At 48.4% G+C, this 10228-nt stretch overlaps 1 protein-coding gene across 2 annotated transcripts; it reads left to right on the top strand.

The window, feature by feature from the left end:
* Positions 1 to 2123: 2123 nt before the first annotated feature.
* DSEL (dermatan sulfate epimerase like) lies at positions 2124 to 8339 on the top strand. Of its 2 annotated transcripts, none has more exons than XM_066352756.1 (2): positions 2124 to 2268; positions 3283 to 8339. In XM_066352756.1, exon 2 carries the CDS (start codon positions 4190 to 4192, stop codon positions 7814 to 7816), a length of 3627 nt encoding a protein of 1208 aa, XP_066208853.1. In that variant the 5' UTR covers positions 2124 to 2268; positions 3283 to 4189; the 3' UTR covers positions 7817 to 8339. The 2 variants fall into 2 exon arrangements, with proteins under 2 accessions (XP_066208853.1, XP_066208854.1); XM_066352757.1 differs by having other exon boundaries at positions 2150 to 2268; positions 3287 to 8339.
* Positions 8340 to 10228: the final 1889 nt, after the last annotated feature.

A 10228-nucleotide genomic window follows, 5' to 3' on the forward strand; every position in this document is an offset into this window, starting at 1 on the left:
GCTGTCAGATGTTGGTGCTCATAATAATCTCCACAATTCACCTTGGATCCACAGGATAAAAGAACCCCATCTCCACACCTCATTGTGAAAACTGGTCTGCATTATTTACTCACTCTGTTTACTAACACTAATTCCTGGACAGTTTCCAAAACATCTCTTTGCAGAGAAGTATAAGAATCTCTACAGTTGGGCTCCTTTTCTTTTTTCTTTTTGCTCCAACTCTATTCTCTCCCATAAATGAGGCTGGAAGCCATGAGTCATCTTCCTAAATAAATTGTGGGCCACATAGGGGAACCAGGCAGTCGTTCTCAGGAAGCTCTGCTTCTGGAGTTCAGAGGAAGACTCATGTTTCAGAATGAACTTCTGTAGAGGAGACCACACTCTCTGTGAGCACAACTGTTAAAGGTTCAACTCACTTCAAACACAGATACAGAGCCCACAAAGGGAACTGACAGGGTGACTGCTTGTAACTTGAAGGAGCTTTGCATAGAGCACAGGAGTCAGTCAGGTAAAATATTAAGACTAAAACAAAAATGTTCTAAGGGCTGAATACAGACATAAAGAGCCAGAGGAAGTCAAGCTGGTCAGGGAAACCGAGGAGGTACTTAGTGGAGCTTAAGCATCTGAGCTAAGAGGAAGATTCAAAGAATTTCAGTAGACAAATTTCAACTAGAAAGTGAGATGGGTAAAGGCAGAGAGGCTGTGGAGCAAGGAATTGGATAAGCATAGCTAACAAAGGGCCAAAGCAAGAGCAACTTTGGCCATTTGGAGTGATGGAAGGTTCCCAAGGGTAGAAAATAGAAAGATGAGGAGGAAGTGGAGGCCACGATTCATCTCCAAGGTAAATTATTTAAAATGTATTCTTCTAGCAATGGTCTATTGTTTTGTTTTAACAGGAAGTCCTCTAAGCAAGACTTCTTTTTTTTTTTTTTTTTTGATACATCTGTCCATTTTACCGAAATGAAATGAAGTCGGAAACTGAAGGTGTCATCAATCCCCAGAAGGAGGTGGGTTTGTTCATTTACAATGCTTCGTATTTCTCTGTATTCCTAGTAATCCCTAAGTTATTTGTGATAGTTCAACCACAAGGTTCACAGCTGCCTCAGGATCTCCAAACCCCAGAACTGCAACAGGCGTTATAGTCGCTGAGCCACACTGTCTTCTCCTGCTCTGGGTCTTTACTGAATTCCACTTTCCATTTCCTGAATTCAAAACGAGTTCCTCCCATCTGTCTGTCCCACATCTTCCCATGGTTACACTGCCGGAGAAATTACTTCAATCCATAAAGATAATGAGTTTGTTCGTTTGCTTTTCCCTGATCATTAGCACCTGTGCTCTCGAAGGCACTGTCATTTTACTCTGGCACACTGATTTTGCTTTCCTGAAGACCATCGACCTCGGCCAGGCTGCCTCCCACCGTCGCTCTTCCTAACGGGAGACTGCGGACACCCCGGGCGCCATCCCGCCCAAACCCCTCTCCTCTCATTTGTCATCAAGCCGGGAGCCTCCTCTGTCTTCCTCCCACCCCCAGCCCTGTGACATCGGTATTCGCCCCATAACCCAAGGGACTCAGCCGGCCAGCGGGGACTTCCGACACTCACACTCCCAAATATCCCTTCTCGGGGGTCCGCTAGTCCAGCAGCGCTCGCCACTGAGCCGGGGACACGCGGGCCCCGAGCCCCCTCCCTCCGGATTGACACCGGAGCTCTCGGCCCGGCCCCGCCCCGCCCCGCCCCCGCCCGTGCCCTGCCCCGGAGTCTTCCTCTCCAAGACCCTCTAGCCCCGCCCCCGGCCGTGAGCCCTCCTCTCCCAGCCCCTCTGGCCCCGCCCCGCCCGGTCTCGCCCCGCCCCCAGCCCGCGTCGTCTTCTCTCGCCCTCCCCCGGCCGTGCGGCCGAAGCTGGCACGGAGGAGCGGCGGCAGCAGTGGCGGCGGCGGCGGCGACATTGCAGCTTGGGGACGCCGGCACTCTGCTGGACACGGCGTCCTGGAGGGTTCCCCCCGCGCGCCGACCTGCCTCCCGCGGTCCCGGTGGCCCGGGAAGGTCCGGCGTTCCCCGAAGGCAGGCGTGTCCGCGCGGCGCGGGTGGGGGTCGAGCGCGAGGCCACCGCCTGTTGGAGCGCGGGGAGCGCGGGCCGGGGCGCAGGGGAGCGGGGAGCCTGCAGGGGAGCGCGCAGCCCGGCCTTCTGAGCACAGCAGTTTTCTCCAACTCCCCACGTCCCCGCGGCGGGGCCCCGCGCCGCAGGGAGGCGCTGCCCGAGCCGCAGAAGGTGAGTGCACTTGGCCGCGTCGAGGTCTCCTGTCCCCACACCTCCGCCGGAGTTCGTGCGCGGGGAGCGCGGGGTGGGGCGGCACGTTCGGAAGAGGCGCAGAAAAAAATGCAACAGGCAGCGCGGGGAAGGCAACTCCTGCCGTTAATATTTCCCCGGGAGAGGGACTTGTCCAGGACTGAAACTTGGGTAGGTTCTTCCCCTCCGAAGACGCGCGGAGGGAAGCTGCTCCCTCAGTCTGGGTCTGAGCTCCCCCTGGTGGTACCTTGTGGGGATGGAGCACGAGGCTACAGGTGAGAGGGGGCACGGAGCTGTCCCTGCTCCCACGCATTGTCGTGCTTTCTTCTCCTTGGAAGAAAGTGACGGGTCCCTTACAGAGACACCTCCTGATCCCAGGAAGGCTAGTCCTTCAAACGGAATCAAAACAGCTCCTCGTAACTTTTGCTTTGTTCCCCTGAATCCTTTGTGACCAAAACAACAAGAATCGCAGTAGGACTTGTCTCTGGGTAAACTGCATTTGAATAAAAAGATTTTCTTTCTTTCTTTCTTTTTACATTTTCACTAAGTGTATTGGGGTGATTGGTTAATAATATGATATAAGTCCCATGTGTACTATGTTATGACATATCATCTGTATAGTGGATTGTGTGCCCACCACCCAAAGTCAGATCTGTGCTTGGCAGTCATGGTACACAGGATCCCTCTACCCTTCCTTACTCGCACCCCCTTTAAAACATTTAAATGACTAAATCAAGCCACGGTTAAAATAAATACTGCTGGCAGAGTTAGCTCTTGTAGCTGCTTGTCATCTGTCACTATTCAATTGTCATCCTAATGTATGCATTTAAAAGTAGAATAATGATTTTTAAAAAGCTAACTTAGATTGTACTTAATAACAGTTTTTATTGTGCTTCCGAAATTTCCATCTAGTACAAGATGTGAGTTTTCAGTTTATATCCACTCCCAGCATACCTGTAGCCTCAGAGAATTTTCTTTGATTTTTTTCCCCCCCAGAAAGGAATGTCATGAAATGGCACAGAAAAGAGTCGTCATTGTTGGAGGAAGGGGAGTCTTCTTTCCCAGCTGGTGGTGACTTCATGATTGGAAGAGAAGTTCCTGGGTGACTGAGGGGATTAGATTTTTCTCGCTGCTGTACTGAGGAAGCTGGTGAAAGAAGACAGGAAAATGCTTCCTCTGGGTCCTAGTAAGCTGATGAGTAAGCAAGCCTGGAAAAGACAGTTCTGAAATGAGGACAGGAATTTGGAGTTGTTTTGTTTTTTTATTTTAAAACAGGTAGGACTTTGGATGCTTGTTAAGGATGTTTTTCTCCCAAAAAACAAAGAAGAAAAAAATTTTCAAAGCAGCCGAAAGTGTAAGAAGTTGAAAGGAGTAACAGCCAAGTGCACTCCAAGGATTTCAGTCCCTTGTCACCGCCCTTGGGCAGACCCACACAAGGGCACTGCATGTATATGGGATCGCGTCCCTGGTGATGGCCTCCCATGCTAGGAATGACTCCATTTGGAATTTGGAGCCCTTTTTCTTTCTTTTCTTTTTTTAATGTGTGTTTTGACTCTGTTAATTAGATTTATGCAAAAGAAGTAAATCCTGAACTTATAGTATGTTTGACTCTCTGTACCACTGTTTGCTGTGTGATATGGAAAACCTAGGGGTTTTAACATTCCTTGAAGCTTTATTGGAAGTGAAAGTGTGTTAGGGACACAGACATACGGTGTCAAGTCTCACTTTGGCAGTGGTTCTTGCTCAGAATGAGCCGAATGTCAGCTGCATTGCCCAGCATAAGCGATTTATAGTCTTTGTTTTGTCAAGGCCTTTAATGTATGTTTTATACTAAGCAGATGGGGATCGCATTGAGCGCTCCATTTGACATGATTGCCTAAGGAAAGGAACTCCCTGATGGATCATGGCGTTAGTGTTTACGGGACATTTCTTATTTCTAGCATTAGCGATGTTTGTGTTCTCTACTTTTGAGGAATCTGTAAGCAATTCCTCTGACTGGGCAGTTTTTGCAGATGATATAGATCAGTTTAAGACACAGAAAGTACAAGATTTTAGACCCAACCAAAAGCCGAAGAAGAGTATGCTTCATCCAAGTTTATATTTTGATGCGGGAGAAATCCAAGCAATGAGACAGAAGTCTCGCACCAGCCACCTGCATCTTTTTAGAGCTATCAGAAGTGCAGTGACAGTTATGCTGTCCAACCCGACGTACTACCTACCTCCACCCAAGCATGCAGACTTTGCTGCCAAGTGGAACGAGATATATGGTAACAATCTGCCCCCTTTAGCACTATACTGTTTGCTATGCCCGGAAGACAGAGTTGCGTTTGAATTTGTCTTGGAATATATGGACAGGATGGTTGGCTACAAAGACTGGCTGGTTGAGAATGCACCAGGGGATGAGGTTCCGGTTGGCCATTCCTTAACAGGATTTGCCACTGCCTTTGACTTTTTATATAACTTATTAGATGATCACCGAAAACAAAAATACCTGGAAAAAATATGGGCGATTACTGAGGAAATGTATGAGTATTCCAAGGTCCGCTCGTGGGGCAAACAACTGCTTCATAACCACCAAGCTACAAATATGATAGCGTTGCTCACTGGGGCCTTGGTGAGCGGGGTAGATAGAGAATCTAAAGTCAATTTATGGAAGCAAGTTGTAGTGGATGTCATGGAAAAGACAATGTTCCTATTGAATCATATTGTTGATGGTTCTCTGGATGAAGGCGTGGCCTACGGAAGCTACACAGCTAAATCTGTCACCCAGTATGTTTTTCTGGCCCAGCGCCATTTTAACATCAACAACTTGGACAATAACTGGTTAAAAATGCACTTTTGGTTCTATTATGCCACTCTCTTGCCAGGCTTCCAAAGAACGGTGGGGATAGCAGATTCCAATTACAATTGGTTTTATGGTCCAGAAAGCCAGTTGGTTTTTTTGGATAAGTTCATCTTAAAGAATGGAGCTGGAAATTGGTTAGCTCAGCAGATTAGAAGGCACCGACCTAAAGATGGGCCTATGGTCCCCTCCACTGCCCAGAGGTGGAGTACTCTTCACACTGAGTACATTTGGTATGACCCTCAGCTCACCCCCCAGCCTCCTGCTGAATATGGGACTGCAAAAATGCATATATTCCCTAACTGGGGCGTTGTCACTTATGGGGCTGGGTTGCCAAACACACAGACCAATACCTTTGTGTCTTTTAAGTCTGGGAAACTAGGGGGTAGAGCTGTGTATGACATCGTTCACTTTCAGCCATACTCCTGGATTGATGGGTGGAGAAGCTTTAACCCAGGACATGAGCATCCAGATCAGAACTCATTTACTTTTGCTCCCAATGGGCAAGTATTTGTTTCCGAAGCTCTCTATGGACCCAAGCTGAGCCATCTGAATAATGTATTGGTGTTTGCCCCATCGCCCACAAGCCAATGTAATAAGCCCTGGGAAGGTCAGCTGGGGGAATGTGCACAGTGGCTCAAGTGGACTAGTGAGGAGGTTGGAGATGCAGCAGGGGAAATCATCACTGCCTCCCAACAGGGGGAAATGATATTTGTGAGCGGGGAGGCGGTGTCTGCTTACTCGTCAGCTATGAAGCTGAAAAGCGTGTATCGCGCTTTACTTCTCTTAAATTCTCAAACTTTGCTAGTGGTTGACCACATCGAGAAGCAAGACGATTCCCCAATAAAGTCTGTCAGTGCCTTCTTCCATAATCTGGATATTGACTTTAAGTACATCCCATATAGATTCATGAACCGGTACAATGGTGCCATGATGGATGTGTGGGACGCACACTACAAGATGTTTTGGTTTGACCACCGCGGCAACAGCCCCGTGGCTAGTATACAGGAAGCAGAGCAAGCCGCGGAGTTTAAGAAACGGTGGACCCAGTTTGTCAACGTCACGTTTCAGATGGACTCCACAGTCACCAGAATCGCCTATGTCTTTTATGGGCCATACGTCAATGTTTCCAGCTGCCGATTTACCGACAGTTCCAACTCTGGACTTCAGATTTCTCTCAACGTCAATAACACCGAACACATTGTTTCCATTGCCACTGAGTACTACGACCTGAACACGAGATTCAGTTACCTGGGATTTGGTGGCTTTGCCAATGTGGCCGATCAGGGCCAAGTCACCCGATTTGGTTTGGGCTCGCAAGCAATAGCAAAGCCCCTAAGACGTGACCAAGTCATTTTCCCCTTTGGATTTAAATTTAATATTGCAATTGGGTTGATTCTGTGCATTAGCTTATTGATTTTAACTTTTCAGTGGCGGTTTTACCTTTCTTTCAGAAAGCTGATGCGATGGATCCTGATACTTGTAGTTGCCTTGTGGTTCATCGAGCTCCTGGATGTGTGGAGCTCTTGCACTCAGCCCATCTGTGCAAAATGGGCGAGGACAAGAGCCGAGGCAAGCGCCAGGTCTGTGTCTTCCCAGGGGCACCGCGTTGACCTCCCCGACGTTGTCATCACCTCACTCCCTGGCTCTGGAGCTGAAATTCTCAAACAGCTCTTTTTCAACAGTAGTGATTTTCTCTACATCAGGGTTCCGACAGCCTACCTTGAAATCCCTGATACCGAGTTAGAAATTGACTCCTTTGTGGACGCCTGTGAGTGGCAGGCGGCAGACATCCCTAGCGTGCGTTTCCGGCTTCTCCGGGGCTGGCTGCAATCTTTGGCCCACGACACAAAGCTGCATCTGCAGAACATCCATCTGCACGAGTCCAGCAGGGGCAGACTGGCCCAGTATTTCACGGCGAATAAGGACAGAAAGAGAAAACCAAAAAGGAGGGAGTCTTTGCCCGAACAAAGAAGTAGGATGAAGGGCGCCTTTGACAGGGATGCTGAATACATTAGGGCTTTGCGGAGGCACCTGGCTTACTACCCGAGCGCGAGGCCGGTGCTCAGTTTGAGCAGCGGGAGCTGGACCTTAAAGCTTCATTTCTTCCAGGAGGTTCTGGGCTCTTCGCTGAGGGCCTTGTACGTGGTGAGGGACCCTCGGGCATGGATTTATTCCATGCTGTACAGTAGCAAACCAAGTCTTTACTCTCTGAAGAATGTTCCAGAGCGCTTAGCCAAGCTGTTCAAAGCAGAGGGAGGGAAAGGCAGATGTAGCTACGCCCTCGAGTATAAATCGTTAAGGAAAGAATTATCAAAACCCAAGTCTAATGCGGTGTCCCTGCTGTCTCACCTGTGGCTGGCCAACACGGCAGCGGCCCTGCGAATCAACACTGACCTGCTGCCTGCCAACTACCAGCTGATCAAGTTTGAAGATCTCGTGCACTTCCCCCAGGAAACCACCGAAAGGATCTTCGCTTTCCTTGGCATTCCTTTGTCTCCTGCTAGTTTAAACCAAATCTTGTTTGCCACCTCCACGAACCTTTTCTATCTCCCTTACGAAGGAGAAGTTTCTCCCAGTAGTACTGATGCTTGGAAACAAAACTTGCCCAGGGATAACATTAAACTGATTGAAAACATCTGCTGGACACTGATGGACCGTCTAGGATATCCACAGTTTATGGACTGAGCACTGCGGGTCCACAGGAATTTTGCACTAGTACTTTCCAACCCATTTTGTGGATGTGAATTAGAAGAGTTTGTTTATTCTTGTACTCTGTGTGTGAGAGAGAGAGTGTGCGTTAATTGCGCGTCTGTGTGTGTTTAGTCAATTACTTGCACAGAGAGATTATTTTTTAAAAAAGAAAGAAAAAGCACCATATCTGGCCTAGCGCAATTTATTTTTTATGTCACCGCTTTCTTGCCTTTGTTTCTGAATTATTTTCTGCCAAGATGCTTCAACACGCAGTTGTAGAAGATGATGTTCTATTGTGGTCAGGGGAGATAGGAAGGTTTTAAAGGTCTTCTTTCTTAACTCTCAACATCTGCCACTGTGGTGATCTGTCCTGGGACCCCAAGACTGCTCAACACCTTCAATTGCTTTCCCCAAGTGTCTCTTGCTTTCAAGATGGTCTACAGACATTCCTTATCTTTTTTTTAAGTTCTTCTCACACGTTTATCCTGCACAAAAAAATAAATAAATAAACCCTTTATTGTGTGTAATGTTTAGTGATCTCACTGGGGAAATGATGGAAGCTCCTATCTGAACTATGGGGTTCCTTTTGGAAAATACAGATGGAAAACACAAAAGAAATATGGGGTTTGTTTGTTTGCAGGTCAGAAACAGTGGCCTAGAAAGGCTCCTTAACATTTTCTACTTTGCAGTAATGAAATCAGTTTTTGAACAATCTGGGTGCCAACGTTCTGGTGGAGTAATGTCAACTTGCTCGTCTGTTTAAAACTCTCCTCTGTCTCTCTTTTGCCTCCTTGAAACCACAGCTGTGGTGTCACACACTCCCACCCCATCCTTTTCATCCTCACGAAGTCATGCAAAACAATCCACAGTCCCTAATTGCTCACCTCCCCCTATTTGTGAGGGTTCCCCAACCCCCCTGATGATTAGTTTTGCATTAATTAAAGCATGACACACCGACTTAGAATCAAACTTCTCCTTTTTGGTATCGTCACTGCCTGACTCAAAGGAAGCCAAGCCACTGCTGGCTGTGTTTTTGTTTTTTCCCGCCTTGAAGATGGAATTGGAAAACTGCCTGGCTTGCCCTGTGTCCCTCTGAATGAGCTTACAGACTGCCAGTGTTGGGCACATGGGAGCCGATGTTCCAGGCATCTGTTTCCTTTACCATCTGCATCTCATTATCAGTGTCGTTCGTCATAGAAAGGGGCTTTGCTTTTTTTTGAAAGGTGCTGAAATCAACATGCTGTGGCCCGTGGAAGGCCGTAGAGTGATTACAGCCGCCTGGACGAAAACCATTAGGCAGTGTCCTCAGTACTTGATGAGAATGTCTGTGCAGATTGCAGCTTTCCTCCTGACGTTTCAGATCCCTCCCGTCCTTCCCCCTCGCCGCCTCCTCCCAAGCTCTCTGACACTTGGGAGTCTAGCCTGTCATTCTGACCTAGATAAAAGCCCTTCTTTTCTCTGGTAGTTTGTTACTGTGTTCAAATGTGCCTCCAACGTGATATAGCTCGGGATAGGTGACATTCCAGCTGAACCCCACTGGCTGTCATTTTTTCTTTCCCCTCCCCAACCCTCCCCTTTTCTTTCCCTTTCCCTTTCCCTTTCCCCTTCCCCTTCCCCTTTCCTTTCCCTTTCCCTTCCCTTTCCCTTTCCCTTTCCCCTTCCCCTTCCCCTTTCCCTTTCCCTTCCCTTTCCCTCCCCTCCCCCTCCCTTCCCATCCTTTCCCTTTCCCTTTCCCTTCCCTTTCCTTTACCCACTTAATATCTACTTCCCCCCCCCCCCCCCCCCCCCGCTCTCATGGGGTTTTCTCTGCAATATCAAAATGAATGAACATCCTATTCACATAGGCAGAGAGGGCAACTAAAGGCCTGAATCTAGGCTTGGTATTTTCAGGGAAGATGGCTCTTCCTATTGGAGGGTTCTCAGCGAGCCTGCAAAACTGCCAGGCGGGGAACAGTGCTGTTCCCATTCTTGGTTAGACTCCCAGGGTTCGCTTTCAGTTTCTCAGCTCTAGAAAGAGACTAGGGCTTGGGGTCGGTGTGAACAAGGTAAGCATTTAGAAAGTGTGTGTCGGTGACAAGAGAGCAGGAGCTGCTATACCACTGCCTTCCTTTGAAAACTGCAGAAACGTGACCACGGGCTCTGAAGTGAGCCAGGCTGAGTACGAGGAGGAGTTGGGGGGAAGACGAGGCAAACCAAAGAGGAAGAGCACTTCTGTGAATGAGCACGGGGAACAATATGGGAACACGGGATCGAGAGCTAACAAAGCAACATGCTGAATCAAAGGATCTTCACGATGTATCCTCCCTTGCACCCCCACATGGCAAGGTCGAGGCGAATCTTGCTGTGTCTACTTACCCACTCCCACCCCAAGGGAGAGTCTGCTGAAGGAGACCTAGGTGCAGAGCC

Source organism: Saccopteryx leptura, chromosome 11 (assembly GCF_036850995.1).
Source record: "Saccopteryx leptura isolate mSacLep1 chromosome 11, mSacLep1_pri_phased_curated, whole genome shotgun sequence".
In the NCBI taxonomy this organism is placed as follows: Eukaryota; Metazoa; Chordata; class Mammalia; order Chiroptera; family Emballonuridae; genus Saccopteryx; species Saccopteryx leptura.

What these genes read in the sequence shown, in the direction of transcription:
- DSEL (XM_066352756.1), top strand. Translation starts at nt 4,190, where the DNA reads ATGGCGTTAGTGTTTACGGGACATTTCTTATTTCTAGCATTAGCGATG.